Here is an 18273-nt window from a genome sequence, read left to right as displayed (position 1 = left end):
ATAGAGAGAATATATTTGCTTCCACTGCTTAATATGTTACCAGATGGGAATTGGGTTCAATATCTTCCATTACCCCTTTCCATGATAGATATTCTCTTCCGAAAAAACATTATCATGTTTTATTTGCAAGAATTTGGTATTGATTAGGCATAAGGCTGGAGTGAAGTTTTGGAGGGGGAAGTAAGGGATGATTTTGGAAAATCTTCTCCTTATTTAAGAGTTGGATCAAAGAGAGAGGAAGATTTTGGAATGTTTGAATTCTCCAAACTCTTTTATATATCTATTTTTAACGTTCCCTTTAGAATTTTTTGGAGATAGAATATCAAAATTACTATATTTAGTAACAATATATAATTATATATTATTGATAATTACATTTTAAAGTTAAATAAAAAAAATTATTCTTACATTATTATTATCAATACTCCCAAACAAGAGATGATTTCCTTCCCTTCCTCCTCTTCCTAACCATTTGATATCTCTCATTCCTTTTTCCTCATAACTCTCAAACAAAGCCTAAGTAACTAAACAATGTTTTTAAACCATTAGACTTACCAACAAAGTGTTGTTATAGTGGTGTAAGACACCATTAGATTATCAGGATGATCAAAAGGTCAATACTTTGATTCCTAGATGTGATAATTGTTGGGAAGAATAATCAGACACCTCAAAGAGATTAGTTTCTTAACCAAAAGATAAATGATACTTTTGGTAGAAACAAAAAAAAACTCATTAAACTTGCTTATACTAATGTGGTAGCGCTTTACTTTTCATAGCGACTTCGAGGATGGTTATTTATTCTTTGTTTCGTCAATATCTTTAGCAGAGGAGAAGAGCGAAGCTCCTCTGCTATATACATGATATATGTAGAGGAAAATACTTGTCAGAAACTAGTACAGAGAGTAAGTTACATATGCATTATCGTTAGACACCAACATGGCCCTTAGTTCTAGCTTTACTATAACTTCATTAGCAAATACACTGAGGTCATTAGGAAAATATATGATTCGGTCAATTGAAAAATTGATGTCACTTAATTGGTTTTGAATTAGAAAAATGATCCATTTGTCTGTAATCTAGAATCTAAACTTTGTGTCATAAACTATTTTGATTTAGTGAAAATGCTACCTCATAAAATTGCTAAGTGTAGTATATGCCTAACTACTAATGCATAATATCCTTCATGGAAGACAACTTCTCTTAAATCGTATACCAATCTTCTAGATAAATTCTTGATACAGATTAGATTGTTCTACCTTTCCTTTTCCTTTCTTTTCACTCCAAAACTCAACTCATAAACGTACTCTAAGGGTACGTTTGCGAATTGATTTTTGAAGGTGAATACTTGAAAATCATTTTACAAGTATATTTCATCGCTGCTAAATCTTTTCCTTCCTTTCACTATCCCTAAAACCAACTCACAAACAGACCATAAAGAATAAAACTATTAAATATTATCCATCTATTTTGGGAGACCTGCAATGAGAAATTTTGCTAATGGCAGCTTGCCTTAGCCTCCAGCCATATAACTATCAAATTGATTAACTTTGTACATATGTCAAGTGCCAATGTACATCACTGTCAAGTGTCTAGTGCCAATGTACATAACTTAATATTCCACACCTCGAACATGTGCACACCATAGGCAAAGCATCAATTCCTAAAGCTTTGATCTTAGAGTAATATATCACTTGCTGCTATGAAGAACCAAGTTATTCATGTACCTTCAAGGTGAAGCTATTACAGTAAAAAGCATTGGATTCTCCCACAAAAACCACTTTTGGTTTTTTATTATTGTCATATTCAAGCAGAATGGGTAAGACAAAATGTGCCATATGCTTTGGCCTTAAGGAGGATTAAGAAATGTGTGATATGATGTGCTATACATATTCCTCTAATTAAATTCCTCACTCCAAGGAACCAGCTTCTGTTAATTTAGCATAGAGATTCTCTTTAAGTTCAAGATATCAGACTTGAAAGATGTATATATGGATATAATTTGTAGCCACAACTAAGAGAGTGTAGTTCACAAAAATATATCTATCAAAGCATATAACCGTTTGGCTGGCAACCACTTTAAGGTTCAAACTATAGAGCATATATGGAATTTGATAATGGCAGCATACTTTATGAAGTGTTCAAAGTACATAATTAATTATTTTAAAGGAGGATTAGAGAGAAAGTAAGAATTTGAGTACCCGAGGATAGTATTATACTAGTATTTCAATGAAGGTCAATTTTATATTAGTCTAACAAGAATTTATATCTAGCCAATCATTAAAATCTTCTTAGAAATTCACAGATTAGTAGAGAAAAAACTTGAGCATATTGGATGAAAGGGACTAGGCAGACATAACAAGTATACTAAAGGTGTACCTAGGCCTCTTCTATCATTAATAACTAAAGTACTAAAACAGGACAAAAGTATTGAATGGCAACAGAATCTAACATGTTTTCAGTATGATCTATTTTATTTTCTGTGTTTCATGCTGTTTTATTCTCAATTTACTTTCAGTGGCTTTACTTTTTCAGTCAATTTAGTATACTCATTAATGCTCCTTTTAAACCGTATCTTGTTTTGTTGGAGTTGTTTAGGCTGGGAGTGTGTTACCTGACCCAAGAAACTTCTGGTCCAACATTTGGCCTAACCATGTAACATGATTTCAATTTATTTTTGCATTGATTTTATACTAATTACTTAATATGTATAATTTTTTTATCAACAGTACATGCTTTACAATAACAATAATGTGTCTGACACTAAATTAATGTAACAGAAACTATGCAAGTCATTTCACTAATTACTATTTGTGCAAATTACCATTCTCTCTTAACAAAATTAACTTGTGCATGCTATATTGTAACTATGAGACCCTCTCACCAATTGTAAGACAAAGAAAGTTTCTTGATTTCTGAGGCATTTAAGAGCATGACAAAAGAGGCAAGGGAACCTACTATTTTCATTATACACATTGTACGTAAAGAATGACAGGATAAGGCATCGTAGTTGCATGAAAATACACACATCAAAGCAGAAGAATACTGTCGTATAAAGCAATGGGGTTGCCTCACTCCAAACAATTTAATTAACACTTCTCTCTCTCTCTCTCTCTCTCTCTCTCTCTCTCTCAGAGTTCGAGAAAGTGTAACAGAATCCCTCCAACCTATAAAGAAAACCAACCACACCCTTAATTCTTGCCTAGCTCATAACTCACCATCCCTCTTTCCCTCTATTCTATTCTTCTATTGTCTTCTTATACACCATTTTCACTTCAACCATGATGCAATAATCATAAGATTTTCTGTTTTTCTCTTCGTCTATTAATCTTTCCTATAATACTATGACATAAAAATATCCTAAAGATAGATATAAACAGAGAAAACCAAATTGCATGCATTATGGGTACTAGTAGTAGTTCTTTCTTCCCAAAGTTTTTCTTTCGAGCACTAGCAGTGGTGGGGCTTGTTTGCCTTTTGGTTGTTGGAAGCATAAGTAGTAGTGGAAGAACAAGACAAGAAGCTACACAACGATCTTCTGAAATACTCGAGCATGAGAAAGTGATGGGTAGAGATAATAAGCATGTCAAAAATGAAGAGTTGGATTTCGATAACATGAGCAAAAGAAGAGTTCCCAATGGACCAGATCCTATTCATAACAGGTTTGTCTACCTTTATCTCAATATTCACTGACCTTAAACATGCATAACTTCTTATTATATTATGCCTTTTTAATTTCAATTTGATTATGCCACTATCATGTCATCATGTATTAGATTTTTTTCATGTTCCAAATCCCCTGTTTCAATGCTGGAGTGGGGATGAAATCTAACATGTATTTAACATAATTATATATGGGTACTCCACCTAATATTAATTGATTATAAGAAGAAAACCAACATGGTATCTTGTTTTGTATGTCTTAGCAGACATGAGATTAGTTCATAAGGTGAAAAACCATCATGTTTTAAGTTTCATATCTAAACTTAAAAGTTATTAAAAACTTATATGATAAAACAACAATTTTACATCTCTTTGAGATAACCCATAGTCCCTATACTAATTAAGTTTGTATATTAAATAATTTCATCATATTACATCTCAAAGAGCAATACCCTTACTTAAATACTTACCTTATCTGTGTTTTTGTCACAAAAATAATTAAAATTGTGCATTAGACTATTGTCAAGTGACTATGCCTCTTGCAGAAACAAGGCTTTCACCAATTTCAAGTTTCTCAGTTATTGCTTTAATGGAGCTTGATAAAAAAGGAGAATCAGTGTAAAAGTGATGGTTAATTTATCACTCTATAAACGGTTACATTGAATTGTTCATTTGAGTTCTTCAAGAGAGACAGTCTTTTATGATAGGTGATATAGAGATAAAGCTATTGAGAAAAAAAGATAAAGTATATATGGCTACCAACTTTTTTCCAAATCTTAATTAATCATGAGTATTAAAGCTATTTATACAATTCAATTCTCTATGTTAGATTACAAGTTCAAATCCTAGAAAACATTTATTACTTTTAGCACAAGAATGCAAGAAGTGCTAGACTTAGTAGGAAACTATTTCACAAATATTGATTGCTTATAATATGCTTTATCCACCATAGATTGTATCCAACTTTATCCAGCAACAGAAACATTAGATTTTCTTTTAAAATATTAATTGATAATTATGTTCAGGAAAGCTGGAAATTCTGGTCAACCTCCTGGAAAAGCTTAATCAACACACTGGGAATTCGACAAGCTTCAGCAACCTTACATAAGATGACACAAGTTGTTATAATCCACATGCTTGTGGCAGCTCCAAGGTTGCATACTATGTCTAGTACTTCTTGCATTCTTGTGTCTAGCAACCTTGGAACTGCCACAAGCTTCTTAGAATTCCATCATGCATGAAAATTGATTTGTTATGGGGAGAGTTGGTGGGATAAAGAGGGAAAATAGAAAGGAAGCTTGTTCCACAGAAAATAAGCTGAAAAAGAAAGTTTTGCAGCTTCTACCTAGACTTAAATTTAGTGTGAGGTGTTTGCATTTGTTATAAAAAAAATGGGTTAAAATTTGCACAATCATTAAATTCCTTTTTTCAACTTATCTTGTGAGATAATGGGGTAGTGGAGCAGGTATCACAAATTTCAATGGAATGAAAATCAGTGCTTGCATGTAAAGCAATTAACATAACTTTAAAGTTTAAAGCCATACAGAACAAGATGTCTTAGCATGCAACAGCAGAAGCAGCCATGCATGCTTTGGATTTTGGTTCCCTCAGTATTAAGTTTGGATACTCAGTTTTTTTAATATTTGTTGTAAAGATTAGAAACAAGTTGTTAAAGTAAAGTAAATTCCAGCATTTAAAGGTGTTGTTGCACCTGTAAAAAGAAGGTTTTTTTGCATCTTGTGTTGGTCTTTTTCACTAGATTCTTTGGTGGGGATGGTGAAAATTGTTCAGTTTTTTGGTCCATTAAAACATTTTAAACTGTTAGATTCTTATTCTTATTATCTTGTGGCAATCAATGATAGGTAAGTAAAGAATGAGATTAAAATAAAGTGAAAATGAAAAGAGAGGAAACAAGCATATATGGTCCTCAATGTTCAAAGTGGAAAATTAAAGGATGCCCTCTGTTGAAGCATTTTTACCTGCTTTTTTCTGTTGTCGTTTTGCTTTGATTGGATTTAGGAATTTTTTTTTTTTTTTGTAAGAAAGATTACTTAAAAATTATGGTCATTTTTTTTAATATAAGAGTTAAGAGATAAGGGAGAAGAAAATACATAAGGATTTTTCTTGTTCACCGAAGACTACATTCACTACTCTTGCAGCACAATAGATTTTTCCACTGAAAATTATGAGTTGCAATTAAATATCTCTATGTACCTTACGTACTCTTTAATCCTTATTCACTTTTGGAAAACACACACATTTCCAAGTGATTCTAATCATCTTTCTTATCACAGTCCATGAAAGAAAGTATTCTGCAATAATACTAAAGAATGTTCAACAATGGCGGAATTACCTTTACAAGTATGAAAGTGACGTAACTTGTAATTCAATCAACTCTTTTGTATACTTAGTACTAATGCTCTTTATAAGTTTGTAAACTTGAAACACTTTCACTTTGCAGCTTTGAAAAATCAACTTTGAAAGTTTAAGAACTTGTTGCCAAAAGTGCAGAAAATAATTTCAGAATATGTGTAAGGGCTTTTGAAATTTGTATGAGAGTTGTGTATATGTTGTGTGTTGTGATTGTGAGTTTCAATGCTTTTATATAGGATTTCCAATCCGCCAAAATATCTCTTTGAAAGAGTATGAATTGATTGGAATGAAAACATGTCTTTTGGTTGAAACTCATTCACTTTAAATTATCTGATGCAACAACTCTTAGAGTAATCGATTATGGCAAGTTGAGTAATCGATTACTCAACTTTAATAACACGGGAATCGTAATATGTTACATATATTGAAGCATTTTTACCTGCCTTTTTCTGTTGTCGTTTTGCTTTGATTGGATCTAGGGGGAAAATGAAGGTGAAGAATTTGGAAAAATGTTTTTAAAATTGTCTTTTTAAAGTTTTCCATAACTTATATAAAAAAAAACATTTGGTTCCTATAAGTTACTACTATAAGTAACTTGGATGTGTACTTAATACTTCGGTAATAGAGGTTGGTGGTGGTGAAAATGAATTGTAATTCAAGTAAAATTTAGTTTTATATTAGGTTTAAATTTTAGGGTTATCCTTTTAAAATGGGTTAAGATTTCTCTTAAAAGAGATAATTGCATCCAAAACAAGAAGAAAAATAAAATGATTTTATACTTTTATCATTGAGATAATAAAATGACACTTTTATTGATATATATAAATATAAAAGTGATAATTTATCTCTCAAATATTGGATAAGTCATCTCACTCTCATAAGTCTATAGGATCCTAATTCATCTCTCTCAAAACTATCTTCACAATTCTTCTTATGGAATAAAATTTTGACACATACTAACAAAAATCACATATTACTTTAACTTTATTTTTCACTATTCACAATTTTCTAATAAATATCAAACTTTCATCGAATCGGATAGGATTAAGACATAATTTTGATATATATAATCTCCATTTATAGAATTTTTTGTGTAAAGATTAAAAAGAATAAGATAAAACAATAAATAATTTATCTCCTAGAGGTCATCCAAACAGAATTAGATTCATTCCTGATACTAGAGAATGAAATACTCTAAAAACTAAAAATGCAAAAATAATAACATTTGTATCTTTTTTATTTATGATAAGATTACACAATATTATTACAATACTTTGAACTTCAAACACGTGAAAGATATTATATATGAGTAAAAATATACTAGTTACAGTGTGACACGGTAAGAGTTTTATATATTATTGTATTATTCACTATTCATATTTAATTATTATTGTCTATTTAAAAAATAATAGAAATGATTGAATGAATGTAAATGATATACTTATATTATATATAAATTTTAATATTAACAATAAATAAATATTATCATTATTATATATTCAATTAGACTCTTATGGTAACCGGTCAAAGTTGTGCTTTAATTCAAGTGTTTCTTTAGTGGACTAATTCCTACTCAATTTAAAGTATACCAAGTACAATGCATTTTACTATTTCAAGTCAATGGCAAAATAAAGAGAAGGGAAAATATGTTACTAAATTGGTCAAATGTTGTGCTGAGTTTCTTTTACTTTCTTTTAGATGTTATGAACATTGTTTTTCCTTACATTTTTCAATCTTTTGAGACTACATGGCCCGTAATCAAAAATCAATGAATTAAAATAAAATAACTAAGTAGACAAAGCAAGAAGAAGCTTTTGAGTTAAAAATTACTTAATTTGGCTGAAACAAAATTTACCTTCCCAAAATCTATGATTGCATTAATAGCGAACCGGTTAAAGCAACACAAATACGAAATACATCAAAAGAGGATAATATCAAGCAAAAATTTAGTACATGTTTACTTTGTATTGTTTTTGCTTATTTTTATTTATTTATAAGCCCACAAAAGTATGCAAAAGGCAACATGTTACTTTCGTGAAAACTTGGTGTTTTACCCTCTCTTTTTTTCTCGCACACCATGATCCTTCAGTTTAACTCGCATAATCTATAAAAAAAATTAACTAACATAAACAGTTTCTCATCCTCATATCTAATTTTGATTTTTTATTATCCTACCATACCATACTTGTATCACATGTAAGCGTCAACATTATTCATTTTTATCTTTTTTTAATTTAGTAATTTATTAATTGTCACTTTATATTCTCGTTCCGTATCTGATTGTGATTCTTTAAGAAAATTGTGTACCTCATATCTATATATGATTGATATCAATATCTGTGTTGATGGAACATATGACATTTGGGTAAAACGAAATAAAAAGTTTTAATTGAATCAAAGTATCAATATTTTAAGCTATCAAATTTCATTTTAGTTCTAGATGCTCCCCCACCTTCGCATTTGCCTTAATTATTTCTATCATTCACAATTATTATTAAATTCATGATCTTTTAATTATTAAAAACAAAAAATAAAACAATAAAAACTAAAATAATTAACAAAAAATTGAATTAGCTATATTTTATCTCTATTAGTTTTTCTCTTTTTTTTCCCGACAAAAAAAAACTACAACGCAGAACCTGGAACGAGAAAATGAAATGATTAAGGGCGGAGAAAAAAGAAACCAATCTCATCTTCAAAACAAAACGGTTCGTTTTGCTCTGCCCTTTTATCGGAACTCCTCCCCGTTTTGCTTGACCGTCACCGATTCGGTGTTATCTAACAAGATCACCTATTGATCTGTGTAAAACGACAATCCCTAAGCCGTTTTGGATCTGAGAGAATAAGTTCGCAAAACGATGCCGTCTCAAGCGGATCTGGACCGGCAGATAGAGGTGTTGATGGAATGCAAGGCTTTGCCGGAGGCGGAGGTGAAGGCGCTTTGCGATCAAGCGAGGGCGATTCTGGTGGAGGAGTGGAACGTTCAACCGGTTAAGTGCCCCGTCACGGTTTGCGGCGATATTCATGGCCAGTTCTATGATCTCATCGAGCTTTTTCGTATTGGTGGAAGTGCTCCTCATACTAATTATCTCTTCATGGGCGATTATGTAGGTCAGTCATTCTTCAATTCTTTTTTATTTCTTTTTTTAATTCATTTATATTTTGTGCTGAACTTGATGTGAATTAGATATTTTAAGGTTTTGATTTTTGTGTTGGCATGATTTGCTTGTGGAGGAAGTGCTTGGTGGTGGTGTGTTATAATTGATTTTTCAATTTTTTTGTATTGGTTTTTGTCTATTTATTTGAAGTTGGGATATTGTCTGTTTTCTCTTAATGGTCCGTTTGCAAGTATGTATTAGAGGGGAATCAAAGGAAGGGGAAGACTTCGGAGTCATCTCGTATGTGTAATTTATGGCTCAGAAGTCTTCCCGTCCCATCCAAAACTCAACTCATACAAAGACCCTAAATAATTTATATTCTTGTTTGTTGGGATTCTTTTTTATCGACCTTTCTACCTTGATGCCCTTTTAAGATGATGTTCTTAGCATTTTGTTAATTGTTTTCATTGTTGATGTCTTCTTTAAACTGTTTTAATGTTCTTGGAGTTGATTTTAACCTATGAAGCACAGACTTTGGCATGGAAAGGTGATATGACACATGGACATGTAGGACACTATAATTTTTAAATTGGATGCATGTTATTTTGTGTTTTGAAGCCATTGGTGTCTGTCGACTTCTGACATTACTTGAAAACACCGTGTCTTCACTTTATAGTATTTGTCTGGTTTCATACTATACCATTGGGTTGAATCATTAACTACTAGGGGACTGAGAGGATACAATCATTAATTCATTATGTTGTTTCATTGCTGTAAAAGTAGTGCATTCAAGCTGATTAATTGCATTAATTGCCTATCTTTTTCCATAATCAAGTGATTCAATGTCAGGTAGTTTGAATCTTTAAGGCTTTTGCATGATCATGTCATAAAAAATATATATAAGTTTAAAAATTAATAATTACCTATTTTTCTGACCAATCATAACTAATGGCACATGCAATGGCACAAACTGTGGGACAGCAGATGTGTACCCATTGTTGTGTGGGCATTAAGCTCGTTGGTAATTATGCTTGACTCGTTCTCTTCAAATTAACTTGCTTATCTCTTTTAGCTCCATATTATGTCTATAACATTGGTTCCACTGTTGGAATCTGGTATACTTCTTGTTTTTAAGCTCCTGGTTTTACCATTTAGGTATGTACCAACCTGACAGTTGTTGGAAAAAGAATTTTTAGGTGAAACTTGTTTTCTTCTTGGTGTGATCGCCACACATCAATGATAGGATACTCTCCCACTGTAGGGATTAGGGTGGTGCAACTCAATGAAGAAATGAAATATATTATAAATAGTCATGCTTTTTGTGATATTCTAAATATTTTTAGTTTTTGTCTGAGAAGAGTAATGATTTTATTGAACAAAGCGGCATCAATTGATCTGTGTAGTCTGCCCCACATAGTGGGAAAAGGCTTTGAATTTTGTATTTCTATATAAGAAGAGTGATGACAGAAGGAAAGGTTGTTTATCGAAATGTTGACGAACAAATGAAATTGAAAGTTGCAAGAGAATGTTTTTAGAGGATGAATGGTAAATTTCTGTGAACAATGATTGTTCTGTTTATATTCAAGTATAAAATCTGAGTGTCAAAATGATGTGTCTTTGAGGAAAGGACAGGAGGATTAAAAACATCAATATTTGGGGATATTGCAAGTTTCAGCTATAATAAGGTCCAACGTTGGCCATTACAAAATTATAGTTTTTTTGTGTTAGGAACTGCTACCATTTCCTCACGATACTGGCTAAATTTATGCAGATCGTGGTTACTATTCAGTGGAGACTGTTACACTTTTGGTGGCATTGAAAGTCCGTTATAGAGATAGAATTACAATTCTCAGGGGAAATCATGAGAGCCGTCAAATTACTCAAGTGTAAGAACTAAGTACATTATCTTCTCACCCTATGTGTTTCAGACAACTCATTTTAAAATTGTAATTTGTGTATGTAAAGATGTATACTGCTTAAAGTATGAGAAGAGGTAGTATTGCAGCCCTTATGTCCTTGCTCATTGGCTTTTCTAAATAGAATGGCCCCATGGGTTCCATCTATCTCTAGGGTAACTTCAAAGTGAGCTTGTTTAGGCGCAGCAGTCTGGTTCTGTAATGCCAATTTCCCACCTTTCTTCTTTTACTATGTTTCTCTCCATTATTTTGATATATTATTTAGTATTAGGGGCGGAGAGAATTTGCAAATAAATGAACATTGTTTTCAATGTGCTGTCTCTCTGATGCTGAGGCTAGTGTGATAGTCATTTTTCACTACTTTACAGAAAGAGTTGTGAAGTTCATGGTGAATGAATAGCAAGATTTTACTTCTTATTGATGTGAACCTTGTACATAGATACCATGGGGCACTTAAGTGAAAAGTACAGCTATCTTGTAAGGCTTATCTGAATGAGTGAGTAGAGATGAATTACATAGTTTACGCTTGTTTACACCAATTCATTAATGATATGGGAGAATTAAAAAGGAAACAAAAACTTATGCCTTGAACCAACAAATACAAAAGGAGTTTTCTAATTAATTGTTTGTTTACATACAAATTCATAATTAATGTTCACCTACTTTTCAGATATGGCTTCTACGATGAATGCTTGAGAAAATATGGAAATGCCAATGTCTGGAAATTCTTTACTGACTTGTTTGATTATTTGCCTCTGACTGCCCTCATTGAGAGTCAGGTTTGAGTTACATATGTAGCAGAATGTGAATTTGACTATATGCCAGCAACTAACATCCATCTATGTTACAGATTTTCTGCTTGCATGGAGGTCTCTCACCTTCTTTGGATACGCTGGATAATATCCGGGCCTTGGATCGTATACAGGAGGTTTGTGTTATTAAGTGGCTTTTGCAAACTCTTATTATTTAATTGGTGGAGCATGCTCTCATGAGTCCAATATATTAACTTTGTTTTTGAAATATGGCAAGAGAAATTATTTTATTTTATTTGATTTTACGATTGTTTTATTGTAGGTTGTAATACTCTTGTTTTGCTTTGGAAATGTTTTATTTCATCTAGGGCTTACAAGGATGTCTGCTTTCTCTTCCCTTTAGTTGAATCAACTATTAAATATTCATTTCAGCCTTACTGACTGCTAGACTTTCAGGATGTCTCTTCTTTTTGGTCCACTGTGGAATTTCATTTATATGCCTTGTATAAAACTATGTTGATGACATAATTGGATTTCTTTCATGACAATTGTACTTGTGCATTATAGGTTCCGCATGAAGGACCAATGTGTGATCTCTTGTGGTCTGATCCAGATGATCGCTGTGGTTGGGGAATATCTCCACGTGGTGCGGGATATACATTTGGACAGGATATAGCTGCTCAGTTCAATCATACCAATGGTCTCTCCCTGATATCTAGGGCTCACCAGCTTGTCATGGAAGGGTACAATTGGTGCCAGGTGACTTGCATAATATTTTTATTCAGTTTAAGTATTAGCTTATTTTTTGTTATAAGGGTACCTATTTCACTCTATGTATTAAATATTATTTGATGAACTCTTAAAGGAGAAGAATGTGGTGACTGTTTTTAGCGCTCCAAATTACTGCTACCGATGTGGGAATATGGCTGCCATACTGGAAATTGGAGAAAATATGGATCAGAATTTTCTTCAGTTTGATCCAGCTCCCAGGCAAATTGAACCTGACACTACACGAAAGACTCCGGATTATTTTTTGTAACTTCATATATTTCTCTGCTTGTAGTTTCTGCTTTCTGCCGTTACTGTAGATGTGTCATTAAGGAAAGAGGAATTTCACTTTTTTAAGTGGAGGGTTATCATCAACATAATTCTTTCATTTGGAGTTTGCTTGCCGCTGCTGCTGCCATCTTATTTGGACAAAAACCTATAGAACTGACATAAGGCACCATTTGATGTTTGTATATTTTTGATAGGAGGAAGCAGCAATAACTTGGTATATCTTGTTTTGTAATTTTTCTAATTGAGTTCCAACCGTCATGTTAGGGAGCAGATTTTTGAGTTCCAACCGTCATGTTTATTTGAGACTTATGGATGGTAACAAATGAAAGTGCAGGTTTTCATTTTTACATAATTGAATGATATAATGGGTATGGGGTTGGGGGAGATGGTTGCATGGAGACTCGAACATAGGAAACTGAAGGGTCTATTTACTAATTTGATCTATTAATTGAAAACAGACAAGTATCCAAAAACATGTATGCTTGGATATTTTTGGTGCATATCTGCCTGCAATTTAATGAAAGTGTTGTGGGGGAAATTTTAAAATGGTAACTTTTTCACGATAAATATAGAGTGTGATTTCCCCAGATGACAGTATGAAAACTTACGAGTAAATTGTAATGTTGGTCTTTCAAATATGAGTATCAATTGCACTTTCTAAGAAAATTAACATCAAATAACTTTTTTAAGTTTGAGAAGTTACTCAGCCTCACAGTGGGGATTATATTCGCATATTTTATTAACTTTGTATAAACTCGAAACAAATAGAATGTAGGGAATCAATGTATATTTTTCCTCTTTGGCAAAATTTGTGGTACCTAATGTTTGTAAAGCAAACCCTTATGCTCAACGAAATCCAGAACAGAATGAAGGGAATCGATGTATGTGGTTACATTGATCATCTAGATCACTATATTACAGTTTCTATTCTTGATTGAATTTTGAACAAATTTCACAAGCCAGTGAGCTTAAGTACCAAAGACTTTCAATACCCAAAATATGGCCTCAACATGCTTCGTCCAATAAATTAGGAATACTTATAAACTCCCGTTCCCTTGCATGCCTCCATGATTTTGACTGGTGAATATTCCAAAGGCCAGGAAACTATACTACATTAAATCACTACAAAAATACAATGAATATATTTGGTGGCCTCTAAATCCCAATATTAGGCCTATTAAAGTTAAATATCACAAATTCTGACTACAAAAATGAGCAAAAAAATAATGAAAATAGGATTCAGTGTGGAATAAATCTCATCATACAGCAGGCTTCTGTTTCAAAACCTAGAACTTGTCTGATTCCTTACTCCTACATAACCGGACGCAGAAGCTGCCTTCTTTTTTCTCAGGTATATGACTAATCCACTAATGAGCAACAAAAACATCACCACCCCCTGTCCAACATTTCACAAATAATATACATGAATATTTTAGCATAAGATCAACGATATATGATATATCCTACAAAATCAGTCTACATATCCTCATACCCACAAGAAAAGTGATTGTTGCAAATACCACAGTAAAGTCTTTGTGACATATCATTTTTCTTATAGTGTATCAGTGTAAGAGGATTTGTAGGTTGACGTTGTAAGATGATATATCATTTTCCATCGAGCACTAAGTATCTGCATAGCAGTAAAAGCGGGTGAAAACATAAACAAGCCCAAGCATTAAAATTTAGAGTACACTAGTTGTATCCTCAAGTACTTATTTACACACAAACTCATGTTTAAACACATCATGATAAGCTGACAGATTATAGAAGCCCTCCACAAAGATTTGCATTTATAGGCAATACCATATGGGGCTATGGTACTAGAAACGGAATAAACAATGACGCTAGGTCGACTAAAGGACGCCCTTTAAGAAGAAAAAAGTGCATGAAGAATAAAAAAGAGGAGGAACCCTTTAGAAATTATTACTACAACTTTATTGATTATCTAAGAACTATAAAAAAAGACAGTAGCAAAATCTCAAAAATATATGACTACATGCATGTGAACCAGTAAAGGCTGGGTTTTCATCTCCAGTGTATCTTGATATTCACGAAGATTACAGCCTCTCGTATGCTGGTAGATGATAAAACTATGGTGATGCCTAATAGCTTAGGTAATTAAACAGTAAAATCTGCTGAAAGAGATTTGTAGCCAATGCTGACAAATGAGAGGAACCACTGAGGGCCAGATGAAAAAACAAGGACAATATGTAGCATTGAATCTTTTTTATCATGCAGACTCGGACAAAATGGATATCTACTAAAATGCGAAGATCAAATGTTAAAAGATGTTGAAGAAGAACAGCTTTTCCAGCAGCTCAACTCAAGAGTATGGTTATTACTTGTAAATTGATTATGCACATCATGTCGCAAATGAGTTTGCAACACATTTCCTTGAAATTTGAAGAGCCAAAAACTGAACAACAGATGACAGCACAAGTTAATATAACAATAAAAGTGAGTCATAAACTGAGTTACCTCAAAACCAAGCACGGACAATTTCTCGTCAGTCTCTGGGGGTATACAGCTTCTATAAGTGATGTAAGCCTGTGACTTATTATCTGAAGCGGATGAATCATCCAATAATATTCTATGTGATTGAGGAGTAGTGAAATCTACATCCACATGAGACACTTTATGTGACTTTTCAATACTGTCAGAGATTTCCATAGAGGACCGACCTTTCTGAGCTTTAGTTTTCTTCGTATCCTTTATGGAATCTTTAGTTTCTACACATTTGAATGGAATGCGGTATCCAGTTTCACTGCAGCGATATTTGTCATCGCCCTACAACCCCAAAAGAAAGTTGAAGATAATTATTAAGAAAGAAGCCTATCAAGAATAACCCAGCAAAAGATACTTCATGTAGATTTAAAAGGAAGGACCAACGAAACCACGAGGTTATAAGTGAAATCCTAAGCATGGACATGAAGATTATTAACATGAATCCCATTTCATTGAGGACCCAGCCTATAAACATTGCATCAATTTTTCTGTTAGAAACAAGGCTTCACAAACAAGTTTATCAAGAGATGGATACCAAAGAGCTAGTGGGATCTGGGAAGGTAGATGTATTATGTATGCAACCTCACCTCACAAGTGAAGAGGCTATTTCCAGGATTTAAACTCGTGACCTCTAGGCCACGAGACAAACAATCTTACCGCCACACCGAGACTCACCCCTTATCAATAGATGCATAATCTCCTCAAATCCCTTCATGTTTAAGTATTCTTAAATCAACAAATAACTCATTAGTAAGATCTGTATTCATATGCTATTCACATGTCTCATCAGCCTTCAATCTTATAATCAGACAGCTTCATCATCTAGCTAGTTGCAAATTGAAGTGACAGCACTGAAACCGTTACATTCCTTTTCTATAAACTCACTTCAAAGTTCAAACCCAGAAAGTAAACATAAAAAAAACCAAAAAAACATAATTGAAAAGGGAAAGAAAAAAAATACACCGACGCAATTTCTAGCATAAGATCAAGCCTTTAATTTGTGAAAAATGAAAAGGGTACCTTCTCTGAGTAAATGCAAGGGACGCAAGGACCAGAAGGAGCGCATTCAAAGGTAACGTTACTTCCAGATGGATTTTCTTTGAAACTTAAAAGAACTCTGCGCCCAAACCCATTACCATTTTGAATCTCTTCGCTGTTTGAATCACTGCCCAATTCAAATAAGGAACAAAAGAATCCAACTTTAATGTAAACTAGATCAAACATCAGAGTAATCATAATCGTAGATCAGGTTTATCAAGAATTTCAAGATGTGCCCTTATACAAAACCATGGATGCACAGAGAGAGATTAGAGCTTACGTTTGATGCACTGAAGCGCCAAATGAAGCTTCGTAGAATAGAGAGATTGCGATGAAGAAGAAGAGTGAAAGAAATAATGGTGAATTTGCACAATTCATTGCTTTCACGCTTTCTGCTTTTCTTCTTCTCCTCTTCTGAATTCGTAAGTCATGCTTTAACATTGTTATTTTTTTTATATATATTTCTTTTCATTTTAAAACATTTTCACACTTTCAGCTTCTCATGTTAATTCTGTTAATTTATGACATTGGATTAGATTCATATACTTTCTGTACCAAAATTTTAATTACAGACTTATGTTAAATGAAAGAAAAATGTTAAACTACACACGATTGTGTATGTGGCATAGGAAATAGATAATAATAAAGAGGGATATAAAAATAAAAATGAATTATAAATGAAAGTATAAGAATATCATTGTTCATTATAAAAATAGAATGAAGGTGAAAAAAATAAGAACATAAGGACAATTATAATAATATTTTTTCATTATAAAATTAAAATAAATAAAATACTTGACAGAATAATACATTTCTCTTTGGAGTTACCACGTGTGGAAGTTTGATGCTATATTGTCTAGTTTTTATTTAATAGTTGAGAAAATCTTAGTCCATTAAAGTTTCCTTGGTGCTGTAGTGCATTTGGAGTGTAGAACTTCTAGTATCATAGAACTTGAAATGCAAAATAATAAAATATTGATGTATATATTAGACAGTTATTCATCTATACATATTCCATTCGATTATACACCATATTTTTCACGGTTTTCATAATTGAAAATATTTTTTCTACGTTTGAATTGCTAACTTTAAAAGAAGATAAAATAATTAGTAAAAATATGCCTTCCAATTTCAAGCAACTCATCTTAATGATTATTGATTCATTTCAAATAAGCAAATTCGATATTGTTATGATATCAGTGTTATAAGTCTTAAATTGATTATTAAACATCACCAAATCCGTTAAACATAAATCATATGCATAAAAGTTTACAAATTCAATTACTTTTGCCATATCAAAACTAAAAGAAAAAATCTGCTAGACTCAAATAAGACATTCAAAGAAGCAGATGAGTGTATCTCTTGGAATAATTATCATGAAATTATTTAAGTCACGTATCCATAATACTATAAAATAATTCAACACAATAATGATTATTTACTTTTCACAAAACATGTCATATCATTTACAAAAAATAAATTTTAGGCTTGTAGAATTATAAATAGAGTGTAATATTGTAAAAATTTATACACAATTATTATATCATCTACAATTCATTTAAATTAATTTTTTGAAGAATCAATAATAATTAAATATAAATAGTGGATGATATAGTAATAATATATACACTTGTCACGTACAATTTTTTCTCTTAAAATAATACACATATTTTCTTTAAAACACTAAAATCAATTTTATCATCGTAGCTGGATTTAGTATCTTTGACCATTCATTTGAAATATTTTTTTTAAAAGTTAATAAAATAATTAAATATGAACGATTGAGATAAAAGTGAATAATTTTTTTCCTCATAATGTATGTACCGAGAAAGCAAAAATGACCATGCCTCTTTTATTAAGAGCAATCTGAAA

At 32.1% G+C, this 18273-nt stretch overlaps 3 protein-coding genes across 5 annotated transcripts; 2 read left to right on the top strand and 1 right to left on the bottom strand.

The window, feature by feature from the left end:
- LOC109349244 (CLAVATA3/ESR (CLE)-related protein 25-like) lies at positions 3116 to 5398 on the top strand. The gene is made up of 2 exons (XM_019589978.1): positions 3116 to 3659; positions 4686 to 5398. Exons 1-2 carry the CDS (start codon positions 3400 to 3402, stop codon positions 4723 to 4725), a joined length of 300 nt encoding a protein of 99 aa, XP_019445523.1. The 5' UTR covers positions 3116 to 3399; the 3' UTR covers positions 4726 to 5398.
- LOC109349241 (serine/threonine-protein phosphatase PP2A catalytic subunit) lies at positions 8644 to 13210 on the top strand. Its single transcript, XM_019589974.1, has 6 exons — positions 8644 to 9144; positions 10903 to 11017; positions 11718 to 11826; positions 11898 to 11975; positions 12367 to 12558; positions 12665 to 13210. Exons 1-6 carry the CDS (start codon positions 8892 to 8894, stop codon positions 12836 to 12838), a joined length of 921 nt encoding a protein of 306 aa, XP_019445519.1. The 5' UTR covers positions 8644 to 8891; the 3' UTR covers positions 12839 to 13210.
- On the bottom strand, positions 13923 to 16866 carry LOC109349242. 3 transcript variants are annotated; one of them, XM_019589975.1, is made up of 4 exons: positions 16682 to 16866; positions 16384 to 16528; positions 15337 to 15645; positions 13923 to 14254 (listed from the first exon to the last, which is right to left on the bottom strand). In XM_019589975.1, the coding sequence occupies exons 1-4, from the start codon at positions 16840 to 16842 to the stop codon at positions 14138 to 14140; spliced, it is 732 nt and encodes a 243-aa protein (XP_019445520.1). In that variant the 5' UTR covers positions 16843 to 16866; the 3' UTR covers positions 13923 to 14137. The 3 variants fall into 3 exon arrangements, with proteins under 3 accessions (XP_019445520.1, XP_019445521.1, XP_019445522.1); XM_019589976.1 differs by having other exon boundaries at positions 16384 to 16516; XM_019589977.1 differs by having other exon boundaries at positions 16384 to 16492.

Source organism: Lupinus angustifolius, chromosome LG06, assembly GCF_001865875.1.
Source record: "Lupinus angustifolius cultivar Tanjil chromosome LG06, LupAngTanjil_v1.0, whole genome shotgun sequence".
In the NCBI taxonomy this organism is placed as follows: Eukaryota; Viridiplantae; Streptophyta; class Magnoliopsida; order Fabales; family Fabaceae; genus Lupinus; species Lupinus angustifolius.
Note: the sequence above shows the minus strand (reverse complement) of the source record. Positions and strands in the feature narration are given on the sequence as shown.